The sequence below is a fragment of the Diachasma alloeum genome, unplaced genomic scaffold, assembly GCF_001412515.2.
Source record: "Diachasma alloeum isolate Michigan unplaced genomic scaffold, Dall2.0 Dall_scaffold_00308, whole genome shotgun sequence".
NCBI lineage: Eukaryota > Metazoa > Arthropoda > Insecta > Hymenoptera > Braconidae > Diachasma > Diachasma alloeum.
This window is the reverse complement of record NW_021680447.1, coordinates 137,813-155,792: the sequence shown is the minus strand read 5'-3', so window position 1 is coordinate 155,792 and position 17,980 is coordinate 137,813. Positions and strand designations below refer to the sequence as shown.

The following is a 17,980-nucleotide window of genomic DNA, read 5'->3' as shown; positions in this document are numbered from 1 at the left end:
AGGCCGTTTCCCAAAATAACCCCCCATATTGAAACCGTAGACGTATTCACGTCAAAATTGGTCTGAATCAAACCGAAAAATCGATTTGAGTCAGACTGATATTCCGGTTTGCACCTGTCCCAGTTTGACTTGATTCATGTCGTCAGTTAGACATGAAACAAGTCGATTCCCGGCATGATGCAGTCCGACTTGAGTCAGACCGTCTTTGTGGTCTGATTCAGACCGACTTTTTCGGGTGTAATGCCAGATATTTAGCTCTTGAAAATGGTCAAGCCACACTGAGAGAAAAATATGATTCTTCTGACTATATTCCGTCACCATCGAACTATAGTCAAAAAGTCCTCAACAATTTTCTATGGGTTACGGTAACTATGGCCGGAGAAGTGATTACTACAATGAAATGTAGTCATTGCTACTATTTTATAGTTCTACTCACGATAGATTTGTCGTGGTTACTTTTGAACTTTGGTTAGTTTAACTGCATTTTGATTTGCAAAAATTACGCTTGTGAAGTTACTATAATGTTATGTGCCGCATACAAAAAAAAATCGTATCTTTCACCAAAACTGCCTCAACTATTTTCTTCTTGTAAATCGAACTTCAGATTTTTCTCTCAGTGCACGAGTTTCTTTATATAAGTAAAGATGCACTTCTCAAAAAACTTGGTTTTTCAGTCTCATAATTTCCACCTCTCAAATTTCAGAATGAACAGTCCAAAAGGAGATCTAAACCCACGCATATCGATTGCAAAATTATATTTTCATTTCCAGCTTACAAACAGTACTTATAATCCACATAATGAATATCAATACTTTCGACAAGCACATGCGGAAGAAAGATTACCGATACGGTAACCGTCGGATCACTTTTCCATTTGACTCGTAAGAGCGCTTTGTTCATCCTTCCCATTTGCCTCTCATAATTATTTGATCCTCATAATCGTTATTCTCCACTTTTTCGTTTGATCCTCATATCCGTTTCTTCTGGTTGATTCCTAAGATCGTTTCGTTCTAGCAACAAGATGATTACCGCATTAGTAATCTTTTTTTCTTTGTAATTCGATCATCACAAGACAATGTGAAATATTGTGACCTTTCGAAAGAGGGAGAGTCTTTTTAAAATACAAAATTTTCGTCCAAACGAGGCCATACAACAAAACATCACATCATTTATAATCTCACGATTTAATTTTTTCGATATATATCTTATGCCCATCAATACAACGTGTTGATACGTGTGTGAATAACCGCAAGTTCTCAAGTTTCATCGTCGTTGTTAATTCATAAGATCGGAGAAGGTGTGAGACCATGACTTTTAGTAGTACCATGGCATACCGGGGCCCCACACAACTCCTTGGACCCCCGCTGAAAGGAACGTATGCGAAAGGATGACGATCCTTCGAGTTTTCTGGAGTGAAACGTTCGGGGATGAACTTGTCCGGTTCATTCCAGTGTTTTGGGTCTCTGTGCGCTGCGAAGGGTAGCATCATTATGGAACAATTTTTAGGCAGCGTGCAGGTACCTGGGAAGAACATTGAAGTGAGTTGAGAATTTTCTGTAGTGACCTTCACTTTTCCTCATTCGGGGATTGGCATTGGCCCTCGCCCAAACTCGTAAAAGTGAAAATCACTGCGGAAGAATATCGTTCACGACTAGTGCCATGGGGTTTTTTTAATCGCGTGGTTGGCCAGCCCTCGCCTTCGGCTCGGATGCCAACTCCACACGAGTAAAAAACCCCAGGGCGCTCGCCTTGAAATATAGGATTCCTAGAACGACTTTTATGGACGAATCGAGGGGCTGATCACTCCGCAATCGCGTGACTCAGTGATTCCCAGAATCAGATGATTTCCTGTTGATTTCTATGATTTCTCAAATGATTTTTGTGATTTCTCGATCAGCATTAGAAATCATGATTTCTTTTGATTTTTTGTGATTTCCATGATTTCTCGTAGATTTCAAAGATTTCTTGATTTTAAGAAATCAATGGGGAAATCATGATTTCGGGACCAGAGTGGGGAATCTGTCGATCATTCTAGTTCTCTACATGACGTTACAATACGTAAGGATGTCAAAAACTTCTTAGCGTCACATTTCGGGATTGGATGATTTCGAACGCATCGATACTATAACAAAAATTGCCGACTTGAAATTGCAAAATCAATTTCTATTTTACACTTATCGATGATTTCTAATGATTCCGGAAATCACCTGATTTCTTTATGATTTCTATTGATTCCCGATGATTTCCAGAAATCTTTAGAAATCGCTACTGAAAATGGCAATCACTTGATTTCCAGTGATTTCCATTGATTTCAGGTGATTTCTTCCTTGATGTCCAGTCGAGTGGTCCAGTGATTTCCCAAGTGACCAGCCCCTCGGGACGAATAATAGTAATTACTGAGTTTGATCTCGGCGGTGGTTTTCCGGGGTAAAATCGGCCCCACAGGGAAGAGTCTGATCGTCTCTCGAATTACCATATCGACGTAATGTAATTGTTTTGTTTCCGCTTCATTCATAGTCTCGTTTTTCATCACAGTGAGCACTTCTTGTCTCGATTTTTTCTGGAAAAAATTGATCATAGTTTTAGGAAGATAGATTTCAAAAGATAGAATTTAGCTGGAAATTAAAACGTAACTGGACTATTTTGAAATCACTCTTAAACGTTTAAGTAAACAAATTTCAAATTTTCAAATTTTTAGCAATGAAAAATTTATATTTAATTTTCATGTATTTTGTTACTGAAAAATCAGTTGATTTCTTGAAGTTTGAATAGAATGACCATTTGCAACAATCAAAATGATTAAAGATTATTAAAATTTCGGCAACAAATGGACTAATTTTTTTCAATTCATAATCTGAAAATTAACTTTATTGCTGAATTGTCATAATGAAGTCGGAAAATCAAGCTGTCATGATGGCTCAACATGAACAGCTGAAATTTTAAAGATGAATGAGAAATTTGATGAACGATGTGATCTTGAATTGAATTCACATTTACAATAACGAGAATTCCGATGCAGCTATTACCGACATTCCGAAAAAATTCCAACAGTGCATGTTCATATTCATGTAACTTTCGGCTAGAAGAGGTCAATGTAATGACTCCCCAAATGGAAAGTAGAAATTTTATACGATGTCTTCACGCTTTGTCAACGCTTTCTCTTGAACAACTGATGCGATGTGAATTGTTATTAATAATGGATTACGCCTACGTCACCAACCCCTACTAATCGCGAGCGGAGCCAGAATAAGTACATAACAAAGAAGAATGTCACATTCGACTCATTACTTTTTGCAATTTTACTACGGAATAGCACACGGAGAGAAATTTTTTAGAAAAATTCCAGTACTAGCACGGGAAAAGAGGCGCAAAGTGACGGCCAGAAAAAAATTCCAGTGCCGGCACTAGAAATTTTATTGGGGAAAACGTGTATTTTTCCCCGTATTTTTGTGGAAATTTCACAGAAATCCCCAGAAATTTTACCCTAACAGCACCAGAATTTTTCACAGCCGGTGGATTGTGATTGTTTCCAGTCCTCGTACTAGAATTTGTCTAGACAATTTCTCTCCGTGCAGTTATCATTTTTTCATACTTGAACTTCGGGATGCATAGCTATCATCAAGACCGTAAGACACGCTACGCCTTCTAAAGTCTCGAATATCTGAAAAACAACATACATTATTTCCAATGATTAATGATCGATTATTCAAATGATTAGAGCTATGCAAGGATAGTACGAACTCCAAGGAAAAGATTGATCAACTGGTATCGAATTTCCGCCGGCGTGAGCTCCTTAGTTTTCATCATGTGATCAACGAGAAAATGTAATGTAGGCAGATTAACGAGATCTTCTGCCTTCGCAGGTTTGTAGTTCTTCATTGCCTCAGAAATATACTGAAAGAAATGAAAAATTGTAAAATTTATGACACATGAGGTCTTATTGCCCGCAGAAAAATGGTTTATTTAAATTAAACAAACTTCATTTGATTCAAATAAATCGTTTATTTGATTTAAATTAAGTTTACTTAATTCAAATAAGCCATTTTTCTAGGCGTACGTACAGTGTCCATAAATTCGTGAGCTCTTTTTATTATTTCTTCGTACTCTCTTCCTAGTTTAGTAAGACGGAAAATGGAGTAGGGATAGAGCCATGGTCTCGCCATTCGATGAGTAGTAGCATGTAAAGCTCTGTAACAAAATGTTCATCCAACGAGAAAGCATGTTTAATTTTTCACAATCGACACAACAGATTTAGATTTGTTGAAAGTAAAAAAATAACCCATTTTGCCCCCCTTTGCTTAGGTGATTATTTTCTCGGGTAATGTGAAGGAGGGAGTCCACAATTCAAAGTTATGGCTTTTGCTCGTATAGTTTTAAATTACACGGAGAGAAATATTCAAGAAAAATTACGGAACATTTCACGTAATCCGCAAGCGAGAATCGTTTTCAGTGAATTTCTATAGGAATATAAGAGAATAAATCTGAAACGTTCAGTAAATTTTCGGGTCTGTCACCGCGGGAAAAGTGTTCTTAGACTCGTGGGATTATATCACTCGCCTTCGGCTCGTGCTTTAAACCTCTCACGAGCCCAAAAACACTTTCCCGCAATCGTATCGAAATAGTTATTTTCATCACAAGGTCCACAAAGTATTTTCTGACGAATGTTGCTTTATTGGCCGATCCGAAGGCGAAGCCTATAATCACATTCGTCAGAAAATACTTTCTGGACCTTGTGACGAATGCAATTTTTCGTCAGAAGGCCCGTAAACCGCGAACCGCGATTTACCGGGCCTTGCGACGAAATATTCGTGACTATAGTCCTATAGGATACCTTGAGCGCTCCGCGCGCTATAAATATACCCATTGGACCTTACAGTCTTTTTGTTATATAAAGAATACCTTCATTCCTCATGAATGCATGAAATACATTGTAGATCCCTGTTGTTGTGATGGATAAATTATTGAAATTATTAAAATTCATTGGCAGATTTCCAATTTTCAATTCAAGGTCCGGATGTACTATCTTTCGAATGTTATCTGCATTTTTTTTAACTTTCGTAATCCAAAATTGTCAATTGAGTAGAAATCATGTAGAAATTCCCAAAAATTGTCATAGAATGATAAAAAACATAGAAAAAATTCTGAACTTTTTCAAAGAGCGTTTTTAATTGAGATTTAGAATGAGTTGAAAGAAGTGAAAATTACAAATATCTGATTCGCTGTGGCAAATTCTCTATTAGCTGTCATTTTTCACGGTGAATAACAAAACACTAACTCCTCATGGGAAGTGACAGCTAGGTATCTCAATTTTCAAAACAGTGGTATGTAGTCATCTGCCATTTTTATGTGATAAAAGTGTGATTAAAAAATTCTCCAAAATATTACAACTTTTTTCAAAGAGCCTTTTCCGTAATAAATGTCTCTGTGCAGTGTGGGAAAAGATTTACGAAATCAGTCATCCCCCTGCATGATATGGGGTGACAGGCCGCCATTTGTCATCGTAAATCAGATACATTTTTCAATTTCGTGTTATTCAACTTATTCTGAATATAAATGAAAAATGCTCTTTGAAAAAATTAAGAATTTTTTCTACTTTTTTTTTATTAGGGGAGGTTGGGGTAAAATGGACACTTTTGACTTTTTTTTAAATATTAGTGACGGGTTGAAATGTTGATGAAATTCAATCTTTTTTTTTCAATACAAAGAGCAATTCTTGCCCTTTGTGATGAGCCTTAAATGAGCTCTATTGATGCATTTGTTTCTGAGTTATGAATAATTTTAAAAAAGTTTAAAGTGTCCATTTTACCCTACCCTCCCCTATTCATTCATAATTTTTCAAAATTTCTGCATGATGCAGGACTTAATTGACATTTGCAGATGACGAAAGATGAAAAAAAAACATCGAGATAACGTTCGAAAGATAGCACACCCGGGCCTTAAATGGAGTGTGATTTACACTACTTTTTTGTTAGTGTTGTTCAGAATACTTTTGTTTTTTAACATTTGAAAATCCAAAGGGATAGCTATACTTTCAGCTGTATACATAATTATAGGTATCTATAACTACAGTCAAGGTTTCATATAAGATACCTACGGCTTGGATTATTTTTCAACGGGAAAAGAGTGATTATAAGGATCAAACGGAGTTAAGGGTCAAACGGGAGGGTCGAACGAAGTGATCATAAGGGTCAAATGACCTTAAAGTTCAAAAGTTCAAATGTGAGGGTCAAGTGACGTAATCAGAAGGGTTAAACGCTCCCGAGGGTCACCCCTTTTCTTCGACGCTATAACTATTAAAATGATGACGCAGAATTGTCTTAATAGAATAAAGACTACACGGAAAGAAATGTTCAGTAAAAATTACGGAACTCACAGTTCGCTCATCGATTACGGAATCGACTCAGAAAATTTAAGTGACGGTATCGTAATTTTTCACAGGAGATTCAGATAAAAATGACAGAACGCTCGGGAAAAATTCCGTGACAATTCCCTACAAGCACAATTCGCTCCGGAATTACGGAAAAGATACGTAATTTTTATTGAATATTTCTCTCTGTGTAATTGAAATTCAATTAATTTACGTACTTTCAAAAATTGGTACTTCCGCAGTCCAGAAGTGTTTATTCTTCAGTTCCCCACAATCCCTCAACATCAGCTGCGATTCTATCACGCGGGGTGATACGCATTCAAAACATTAAACTCGTATAAATAGATTAGCTATTAATGTCCATTCAGTAAAACTGAATATTCCATGGAATTATGGCGCAACGAGCAAGGTATCTTATTTCAAACGGCTGATCCCTATTTTTCTCCTCTCTATTAGCGCGCGTAGTGGGGGTATACGAATTTCCGGAATTCCGCTCTCCTACTGTCCCTAAGGTATCTTATATAAAGCATTGACTGTTTAGTTATGGCCGTAGTAATACCTATGAATAGAGTCAAATTATAGCTGAATAGATCGGGGACAAAAAACACTACACGGATTTTTTCAAAAGGAAAAATTTGTAACTCACGTTTGGGTTTCTTTGAGAAATGGAGTCACTTCTCCGTTATCTAGGAGTGCCGAACGTCCAAGTAATGTTTCTATAAAAAACAATAGACAAACATTAGAAAAAGTATTTGAAATCAATGATAAACTCCTCACCAAAGGTGATATCGCCAATGCAGAAGGGAAGGTAATCAAGAGCATCGAATTCTCCCGCACCGACTTTCGCCTCGAGTTGTTTGACGAGTGCCTGAGACTTCAGATTGAATAATTTTGTGAATCTATCTATCACCAGACTACCGTTGAGCATGGGTTGTATCAATTTTTTGTGAGCTTTGTAAATAGCACCTGAAGAATCGATTATTGATTAATTGCGAGCGAAGAATACTGTGTCGAGGTGACTGATAGTTTTTGTCGATGAAGGATTTTATTCTTCAATGATTACCATTAGCATTTATGAGAGCGCCAACTATACCAGGCTCCATCAACTTGTAGATATCATCCTTATTAGCGGCTTTTGAGGATGTAATAAGAATCTAACGAGAAAACATGAGACGGATTTCAGTAGAAAATCGTTTCGAGTCGAACGCTCATGTTCTGATTATATCTATTCATGAAAAAAGACTATAGAGAGATGTTCAAATTAGTTTTTCAATTTGTCACGAATACAAATATAGTATAATATCTCATTTAATAATGATTACACGAGAATATTATGCGAATCATAAACTCAGACACCTTAATTCAGTAGCGAAGTGGTAAAACGGTACAAGTCAATTTTAACTATCGGCTAGTTTCAAAGAAATATCCCGGAACCTAAGGGAGATATCAAAATTGTCGTTACAACCTTTTTTCTAGAGCCGATTGAGAGTTACAACAAATGTAATTACGAAAATTTCGCTATGTGTCTTAGATTCGGAAATATTCTTCAAAAACTCAACTGGGAGATAAGTCGACTGGAACCGTTCTACCACTTCGCTATTGAATTGTATTTATGTGGAGAAAATTATTTGGTGAATTTCAACTAGTCATAGAAATTTAACAACAAATTGTAGACTATTGCGAAACCATCTTCTAGGGGAGAAATTAATCGATTATTAAGATATAAATGATTGCGGGATTATTTCCCGATTGATTGAAAGAAAAACTTATAATCAAATAATCAAATAAGGGGTCTACTCTTGCAGGCAAAATTGATTGAATTTATTAAATTAGAGGTTCAGCTAATTGCTTTTTATAGCTGACCAATGTGTTATAGATGACCAACAATTTAAGCGGAAACTTCCCGTAATCCATCGGAAAAAATGACGAACGTTTATCGAAAATCTAACAAATTGTTGTCGAATGAAATTGAAAAATTGTTTCTGAATTTTAATTAAATGGTAGTTAAATTTCATCAACTAGTTGGTGAATTTGAAAAACTAGTTCCTGACATTTACTAAATTATATTTTCCGTGTATCCTATAAACGTTAATTGGTATGTTCATGATCAAGTGCTATATGAATACAGAATTTCTGTCAATTTTTAATAGTTTTAACACCATTCGTTTGCCATGATAGCTCAAATTTTCAGAAATGTATCGTGCGAACAAATAAGTGGATTTGAATAGGGGAGGGTAGGGTAAAACGGACCGGGAGGGCAAAGCGGGCCCCTAGGGCAAAACGGACCACTGCCAGAAAATTGTTAATTTTAATTTTTTTTCTTTCCTTCAAATCAGGAACATTGAATGTGTTGAATTAAAAGTGATTTTCTTGGATCGTAACCGTCACAGGGGTTTTATAGACAACAGGTGTTGTTGAACCGCGATTTGATCAGATTTGCTAATCATCTCAAACCACAAATGACTTCGAATTAGCTCCATTCGGAATCAAAAACAAAAATTTTCAATTTTCTGTCAGTGGTCCGTTTTGCCCTAGCGGTCCGTTTTGCCCGTCTGAACCGTTTTGCTCTACCCTCCCCTGCATTGAAAATGATTCCTTCAGTTTTTTCAAATCTTTTGCGTATAAAAATACTCAAAAATTGCAGAAGGATTTAATAACACATTTTTCTATTTCTTTCCTTTTAAAATTCAATCTTCTGGAAAGGGCCAATCGAAAATCGAGTCTGGGCACCAACCTGTATATCCTGAGGATCAGGAACCACAACTTTTAGGAGAGGTCCCACCCAAAACCTAAACGTCACTCCATTCATTTCCCGACTAATTTTAGACAGAGTAAAAATGGCCCCTGAAATCACACCAAAACAATCAATAATTCCACTAATACATTCATCCTGATTGAATCCTTGATTAGCAAATCGAAATTACTGTCGCCGTCCCTGATGGCGAAGGCATTTCCGATGAGCGGTAGTGTCGGTGGACCCGGAAGTGTCTCCGCGAGCTTCAGAAATGTCCCTCTGTCTTCGAAAAACTGCCGAATATGCTCTCGATATGGGAACAATCCCTTCAAAATCGTGAGGATGACAAGAATAAAACCTGGGAAGACCCATACACTGTTAGAAAATTACCCTTGAAATTTCAAGTAAAAAAATTTTGAAATTTTTAACAACAAATAATTTACATGGAATTTCCATTGATCTTATTATTGATAAATCAGTCAATCTTCTTGAATATTGAGTGAAATTTGATTTTTCAATAATTTTTCAGTAATGAAAATTACTGAAAATGATGAAAACTCAGGCAACTTTTCTTCTCACTTTTCAATCTGTTGCTTAATTTTCGCGATAGGTTTAAAAATTCAAATGGTCATTGAAAATTCAATGATTATTCATAATGAAAAACTTAATTTTATTGAATTTCCAAGATGAATCAGGGATTCCACGAGCAATTGAGTCTGAAATTGAATTCAAGTTCAGAATATTGAAATCTCGAATGCATCTGTTGCTTAAATTTCAAAAAAATTCCAACAGTCTACTTTTTCATGAAAACACAACCAGGGATCCCCATCAAAATTAAATTTCTGTAATATTACAAGGATGTGACTCTTACATTAATGAAGGTTCAAAATATGTTGATTCAATTTTTCAAGTAATATAATATTAGTAATCTGATTTTTTACGAATAATGATGTATTTAAAATTTATTAATATGAAACTGTAAATTTACTACTAAATGAATAATTCAAATTTCTTGAAAGGGGATTTTCGATTATACAAATAATCATCATCTTCCTACCTCGATTATTCATTGACAAAATAGTTAAAAATTTCAATATTTGAATTGATGATATTTAAGTACTCAAAAAATTTCAAGAGTGATGTCATCTAATTGATGGCTACAATATTTAACCGTAATAAAATATTACAAATTTGGCTATCCCTGAACACAACTGAATAAAGTGAGGATATCAACCTAGTACAGCAGAGGTAGCGGTGATCTGCGCCAGAGAAAACGAAACTAGCCAGTTCATTGTCAAGAACTTCAAGACAGCTAGTGTTCCGAAGTTCGTCAACGGACGGACAACGTGAAACTGAGCCACTGGGCAGTGAGTCCTAGTTGCCATTGCAATCGCGACAACTTTTTCTTGTCCAGCAATTCGTAATCAATGTAACACAGTTTAACGCAGTCACAGCACGTTGGATTGAAAGTAGGGGATTGCGATATCTGACCCTGAACGCTGCTACTATGTGTGGATATTGCTCATCATAATGTAAATACGAAGACGTTTTTACAATCGCTTCTTTTTCTGTTTGTCAAAGATTAGGGTTGCAACAGTGATGCCGCGAGNAAAAAAAAACATCGAGATAACGTTCGAAAGATAGCACACCCGGGCCTTAAATGGAGTGTGATTTACACTACTTTTTTGTTAGTGTTGTTCAGAATACTTTTGTTTTTTAACATTTGAAAATCCAAAGGGATAGCTATACTTTCAGCTGTATACATAATTATAGGTATCTATAACTACAGTCAAGGTTTCATATAAGATACCTACGGCTTGGATTATTTTTCAACGGGAAAAGAGTGATTATAAGGATCAAACGGAGTTAAGGGTCAAACGGGAGGGTCGAACGAAGTGATCATAAGGGTCAAATGACCTTAAAGTTCAAAAGTTCAAATGTGAGGGTCAAGTGACGTAATCAGAAGGGTTAAACGCTCCCGAGGGTCACCCCTTTTCTTCGACGCTATAACTATTAAAATGATGACGCAGAATTGTCTTAATAGAATAAAGACTACACGGAAAGAAATGTTCAGTAAAAATTACGGAACTCACAGTTCGCTCATCGATTACGGAATCGACTCAGAAAATTTAAGTGACGGTATCGTAATTTTTCACAGGAGATTCAGATAAAAATGACAGAACGCTCGGGAAAAATTCCGTGACAATTCCCTACAAGCACAATTCGCTCCGGAATTACGGAAAAGATACGTAATTTTTATTGAATATTTCTCTCTGTGTAATTGAAATTCAATTAATTTACGTACTTTCAAAAATTGGTACTTCCGCAGTCCAGAAGTGTTTATTCTTCAGTTCCCCACAATCCCTCAACATCAGCTGCGATTCTATCACGCGGGGTGATACGCATTCAAAACATTAAACTCGTATAAATAGATTAGCTATTAATGTCCATTCAGTAAAACTGAATATTCCATGGAATTATGGCGCAACGAGCAAGGTATCTTATTTCAAACGGCTGATCCCTATTTTTCTCCTCTCTATTAGCGCGCGTAGTGGGGGTATACGAATTTCCGGAATTCCGCTCTCCTACTGTCCCTAAGGTATCTTATATAAAGCATTGACTGTTTAGTTATGGCCGTAGTAATACCTATGAATAGAGTCAAATTATAGCTGAATAGATCGGGGACAAAAAACACTACACGGATTTTTTCAAAAGGAAAAATTTGTAACTCACGTTTGGGTTTCTTTGAGAAATGGAGTCACTTCTCCGTTATCTAGGAGTGCCGAACGTCCAAGTAATGTTTCTATAAAAAACAATAGACAAACATTAGAAAAAGTATTTGAAATCAATGATAAACTCCTCACCAAAGGTGATATCGCCAATGCAGAAGGGAAGGTAATCAAGAGCATCGAATTCTCCCGCACCGACTTTCGCCTCGAGTTGTTTGACGAGTGCCTGAGACTTCAGATTGAATAATTTTGTGAATCTATCTATCACCAGACTACCGTTGAGCATGGGTTGTATCAATTTTTTGTGAGCTTTGTAAATAGCACCTGAAGAATCGATTATTGATTAATTGCGAGCGAAGAATACTGTGTCGAGGTGACTGATAGTTTTTGTCGATGAAGGATTTTATTCTTCAATGATTACCATTAGCATTTATGAGAGCGCCAACTATACCAGGCTCCATCAACTTGTAGATATCATCCTTATTAGCGGCTTTTGAGGATGTAATAAGAATCTAACGAGAAAACATGAGACGGATTTCAGTAGAAAATCGTTTCGAGTCGAACGCTCATGTTCTGATTATATCTATTCATGAAAAAAGACTATAGAGAGATGTTCAAATTAGTTTTTCAATTTGTCACGAATACAAATATAGTATAATATCTCATTTAATAATGATTACACGAGAATATTATGCGAATCATAAACTCAGACACCTTAATTCAGTAGCGAAGTGGTAAAACGGTACAAGTCAATTTTAACTATCGGCTAGTTTCAAAGAAATATCCCGGAACCTAAGGGAGATATCAAAATTGTCGTTACAACCTTTTTTCTAGAGCCGATTGAGAGTTACAACAAATGTAATTACGAAAATTTCGCTATGTGTCTTAGATTCGGAAATATTCTTCAAAAACTCAACTGGGAGATAAGTCGACTGGAACCGTTCTACCACTTCGCTATTGAATTGTATTTATGTGGAGAAAATTATTTGGTGAATTTCAACTAGTCATAGAAATTTAACAACAAATTGTAGACTATTGCGAAACCATCTTCTAGGGGAGAAATTAATCGATTATTAAGATATAAATGATTGCGGGATTATTTCCCGATTGATTGAAAGAAAAACTTATAATCAAATAATCAAATAAGGGGTCTACTCTTGCAGGCAAAATTGATTGAATTTATTAAATTAGAGGTTCAGCTAATTGCTTTTTATAGCTGACCAATGTGTTATAGATGACCAACAATTTAAGCGGAAACTTCCCGTAATCCATCGGAAAAAATGACGAACGTTTATCGAAAATCTAACAAATTGTTGTCGAATGAAATTGAAAAATTGTTTCTGAATTTTAATTAAATGGTAGTTAAATTTCATCAACTAGTTGGTGAATTTGAAAAACTAGTTCCTGACATTTACTAAATTATATTTTCCGTGTATCCTATAAACGTTAATTGGTATGTTCATGATCAAGTGCTATATGAATACAGAATTTCTGTCAATTTTTAATAGTTTTAACACCATTCGTTTGCCATGATAGCTCAAATTTTCAGAAATGTATCGTGCGAACAAATAAGTGGATTTGAATAGGGGAGGGTAGGGTAAAACGGACCGGGAGGGCAAAGCGGGCCCCTAGGGCAAAACGGACCACTGCCAGAAAATTGTTAATTTTAATTTTTTTTCTTTCCTTCAAATCAGGAACATTGAATGTGTTGAATTAAAAGTGATTTTCTTGGATCGTAACCGTCACAGGGGTTTTATAGACAACAGGTGTTGTTGAACCGCGATTTGATCAGATTTGCTAATCATCTCAAACCACAAATGACTTCGAATTAGCTCCATTCGGAATCAAAAACAAAAATTTTCAATTTTCTGTCAGTGGTCCGTTTTGCCCTAGCGGTCCGTTTTGCCCGTCTGAACCGTTTTGCTCTACCCTCCCCTGCATTGAAAATGATTCCTTCAGTTTTTTCAAATCTTTTGCGTATAAAAATACTCAAAAATTGCAGAAGGATTTAATAACACATTTTTCTATTTCTTTCCTTTTAAAATTCAATCTTCTGGAAAGGGCCAATCGAAAATCGAGTCTGGGCACCAACCTGTATATCCTGAGGATCAGGAACCACAACTTTTAGGAGAGGTCCCACCCAAAACCTAAACGTCACTCCATTCATTTCCCGACTAATTTTAGACAGAGTAAAAATGGCCCCTGAAATCACACCAAAACAATCAATAATTCCACTAATACATTCATCCTGATTGAATCCTTGATTAGCAAATCGAAATTACTGTCGCCGTCCCTGATGGCGAAGGCATTTCCGATGAGCGGTAGTGTCGGTGGACCCGGAAGTGTCTCCGCGAGCTTCAGAAATGTCCCTCTGTCTTCGAAAAACTGCCGAATATGCTCTCGATATGGGAACAATCCCTTCAAAATCGTGAGGATGACAAGAATAAAACCTGGGAAGACCCATACACTGTTAGAAAATTACCCTTGAAATTTCAAGTAAAAAAATTTTGAAATTTTTAACAACAAATAATTTACATGGAATTTCCATTGATCTTATTATTGATAAATCAGTCAATCTTCTTGAATATTGAGTGAAATTTGATTTTTCAATAATTTTTCAGTAATGAAAATTACTGAAAATGATGAAAACTCAGGCAACTTTTCTTCTCACTTTTCAATCTGTTGCTTAATTTTCGCGATAGGTTTAAAAATTCAAATGGTCATTGAAAATTCAATGATTATTCATAATGAAAAACTTAATTTTATTGAATTTCCAAGATGAATCAGGGATTCCACGAGCAATTGAGTCTGAAATTGAATTCAAGTTCAGAATATTGAAATCTCGAATGCATCTGTTGCTTAAATTTCAAAAAAATTCCAACAGTCTACTTTTTCATGAAAACACAACCAGGGATCCCCATCAAAATTAAATTTCTGTAATATTACAAGGATGTGACTCTTACATTAATGAAGGTTCAAAATATGTTGATTCAATTTTTCAAGTAATATAATATTAGTAATCTGATTTTTTACGAATAATGATGTATTTAAAATTTATTAATATGAAACTGTAAATTTACTACTAAATGAATAATTCAAATTTCTTGAAAGGGGATTTTCGATTATACAAATAATCATCATCTTCCTACCTCGATTATTCATTGACAAAATAGTTAAAAATTTCAATATTTGAATTGATGATATTTAAGTACTCAAAAAATTTCAAGAGTGATGTCATCTAATTGATGGCTACAATATTTAACCGTAATAAAATATTACAAATTTGGCTATCCCTGAACACAACTGAATAAAGTGAGGATATCAACCTAGTACAGCAGAGGTAGCGGTGATCTGCGCCAGAGAAAACGAAACTAGCCAGTTCATTGTCAAGAACTTCAAGACAGCTAGTGTTCCGAAGTTCGTCAACGGACGGACAACGTGAAACTGAGCCACTGGGCAGTGAGTCCTAGTTGCCATTGCAATCGCGACAACTTTTTCTTGTCCAGCAATTCGTAATCAATGTAACACAGTTTAACGCAGTCACAGCACGTTGGATTGAAAGTAGGGGATTGCGATATCTGACCCTGAACGCTGCTACTATGTGTGGATATTGCTCATCATAATGTAAATACGAAGACGTTTTTACAATCGCTTCTTTTTCTGTTTGTCAAAGATTAGGGTTGCAACAGTGATGCCGCGAGACGAGATGAGAAACTGCATCGCCTTGTCTCGTTTCGTATCGCAATACGAGAGCAATTTCTTCTCTTGTCTCGTCGACAATTGAGAGATTCTCCCATCTCGTCTTGTCTCGTCTCGTCTCGTCTCATCTCGTCTCATCTCGTCTCGTCCCGTCTTGTCTCGTCTCGTCCCGTCTTGTCTCGTTTCGTCTCGTCTCGTCTCGTTTCGTCTTGTCTCGTCTCGTCTTGTCTCGTTTCGTCTCGTCTCACCTCGTCTCGTCTCATCTCGTCTCATCTCGTCTCGTTTCGTCTTGTCTCGTCTGGTCTCGTCTTGTCTCGTTTCGTCTCGGCTTATCTCGTCTCTATAATCCATTCCATTCCATTTTTTGTGTATCTATTTTGCACGGAAAATAAATACACAGAGGGGCGAGAGGGGGAGGCTCTCCCGACTCTCGTCTCGCCTCTCGTTTCACTCATTCTCGACCGGCTTTTCTTGTCTCGTCTCGTATTGTCATGTCTCTCGTCTCATTTGTCTCATCTCGTTTCGCGTCTCGCGGCATCACTAGATTGCAGTGATTTTAGAATTTATATATTCAAGTAATCAAATATTTTTTCAAATCCCCAAATAAAGCATTGTCGTCGAGGCGATGAGACGTATCGCTGACCCGGAGAACGCGGTCTCTCTCGAGGCCATCGATCTCGATGAATACAAATCGTATAATTTCATTGTTACATGCGTTCGAACTGTCTGAGTCATTTTTATTTGTCAAGAACGTATTTGATATGGGCCCGGTTCAGGGATGGTCATCAATATTAACTTTCGTCAATATTAAACGGATGTGCGACGTACATTAATAAAGGTTTAAATATACTCATCAAAATTAAAAAATAGTATAGTATTGATAATTTAAATTTCTGATTAAAAATGAATTAAATACTTGATAATATGGAGCTGCAAATTTTCCATCAAGTAAATATTTCTAATTTCTGAAAAGGGATTATCGATTGACCGAATAATCGGCAATCTTTTGCCTAAATTATTGATTAATAAAATAGTTTAAAATTTTAGTATTTCAACTGATGGTTGCTTTATTAATAATTAAAAATGTAAGAGTGATATTAACTAAATGTCGGCTTCAAAATTTAACGGTAATGATGATTTATGAATATGGCTATACCTGGCCCGGTTGCACCAAGCCCAGTTAAGAAAATCCTCAGTTAAGGTATCCTTGACGGATCACTCGATAGGGGGGTCGCGTTGTTCACTCAGTCGAGTGCTAGTCGAGCACGGTTCGATTGATTGACGATCGATAAACCAACGATCCACTAGCAAACGACCAGCAATCAACCACTGTTCGACTAACTATCCATTCAGTCATCAACCAATGATCGACCGACCATCGATCGAGTGAACACTCGATCACTAGTCTTTGGATCCGATTGTCTTGGGATGTACCTTAAGTATCGGAATGAATTAAAATTACCTGCCGATCGATTTTTATCGACAGTTCATCGAAAATATTTTACCAAAAAACGTATATTGATGAATCATCACTATTCGCCAATAATACCATTAATTTTTTGTATTTCGTCAATATTCAAAACCAAATGGCTGAATGACAGCACTCTACGATGGCTTCCTAAAATTGTCTAACTGTGGAATAAATTTACTCCAGACAAATTTATTCTGACTGAGAATCAATTTATCTACTGAATGAATTATTCATTGAATAAATAAAAGGATAATTTACAGGCAGTTTGAATCAATAAACTGTCAATCAATTTTGATCGAAAGTGCATCGAAGATATTACACCAAAAAACGTGGTGTATCGATGCATCATTTCTATTCGCCAATAATACCATTAATGATGACGTATTTAATCAATATTCACGACCGCATGGCTGTATCAAAGCACTCTACGATGAATTCTTTAAATTGTCCAACTGTGGAATAAATTTCCTCCAGACATAAATTTATTCTGACGATTTATTCAGCTAACAGGGCTTGGTACAACAGGCCCTTAAGGGGTAACAGAAGGCCACCGTTTCCTCGAAATTTTCAAAAAAATTTCCTGCTCAAAGTTATTAATATTTTTCGAACCCAAAGCACATTGATCTTCATCGTCACCTGTAGATTAATGTTCTTCGATTTGTAAAAATATCGATAACTTTCGGTAGAAAATTTGTTCAAAAATTTCCCGAGTCGAATAATTGGACCTGACAAATTCTACTTAGGTCTCTCCGTTCAGAACTGGATAGGTCTTGGGAAGCCTCTTCCCAAGTGCTTCCGAGACCTTTCTACCTCTGGTTATGTCCCATTTCAGCACTTGTTAGGTGTAAGCAGCACTTGCATTCAGACTTTCCAAATCCTTGCCGGTCCCCGTAATTCTATGGGCCTATATTAAATCTGCGTTCATATCCCTATTTACTCATGCGTTATTGAAATAAAAAATGCAATTATTGTTTTTTTTT

General features: G+C 36.2%; 2 protein-coding genes across 2 annotated transcripts; both read right to left on the bottom strand.

Annotated features, from left to right (window-relative positions):
- Window positions 1–740: 740 nt before the first annotated feature.
- LOC107039828 (cytochrome P450 4C1) lies at window positions 741–10,431 on the bottom strand. The gene is made up of 11 exons (XM_015259653.1): window positions 10,336–10,431; window positions 9,292–9,459; window positions 9,102–9,211; window positions 7,431–7,521; window positions 7,145–7,333; window positions 7,014–7,083; window positions 4,062–4,188; window positions 3,742–3,894; window positions 3,593–3,661; window positions 2,398–2,560; window positions 741–1,521 (listed from the first exon to the last, which is right to left on the bottom strand). Exons 1-11 carry the CDS (start codon window positions 10,391–10,393, stop codon window positions 1,178–1,180), a joined length of 1,542 nt encoding a protein of 513 aa, XP_015115139.1. The 5' UTR covers window positions 10,394–10,431; the 3' UTR covers window positions 741–1,177.
- Window positions 10,432–11,725: 1,294 nt separating this feature from the next.
- On the bottom strand, window positions 11,726–15,252 carry LOC107039813 (cytochrome P450 4C1). Its single transcript, XM_015259629.1, has 7 exons — window positions 15,157–15,252; window positions 14,113–14,280; window positions 13,923–14,032; window positions 12,252–12,342; window positions 11,966–12,154; window positions 11,835–11,904; window positions 11,726–11,747 (listed from the first exon to the last, which is right to left on the bottom strand). The coding sequence occupies exons 1-7, from the start codon at window positions 15,212–15,214 to the stop codon at window positions 11,726–11,728; spliced, it is 708 nt and encodes a 235-aa protein (XP_015115115.1). The 5' UTR covers window positions 15,215–15,252.
- Between the last annotated feature and the right edge of the window lie 2,728 nt (window positions 15,253–17,980).

Bases quoted from the DNA above. Each gene is read 5' to 3' on its own strand.
- LOC107039828 (XM_015259653.1), bottom strand. From the start codon at position 10,393: ATGAACTGGCTAGTTTCGTTTTCTCTGGCGCAGATCACCGCTACCTCT. The intron at 3,662-3,741 runs GTTCGTACTATC...GTTGTTTTTCAG, and splicing joins TGATCAATCTTTTCCTTGGA to ATATTCGAGACTTTAGAAGG. The intron at 2,561-3,592 runs GTATGAAAAAAT...AATTTTTTCCAG, and splicing joins CTATGCATCCCGAAGTTCAA to AAAAAATCGAGACAAGAAGT.
- LOC107039813 (XM_015259629.1), bottom strand. From the start codon at position 15,214: ATGAACTGGCTAGTTTCGTTTTCTCTGGCGCAGATCACCGCTACCTCT. The intron at 14,033-14,112 runs GTAATTTCGATT...GTGTGATTTCAG, and splicing joins CGCCATCAGGGACGGCGACA to GGGCCATTTTTACTCTGTCT. The intron at 11,748-11,834 runs GTGAGTTACAAA...CTCTATTCATAG, and splicing joins TTTCTCAAAGAAACCCAAAC to GTATTACTACGGCCATAACT.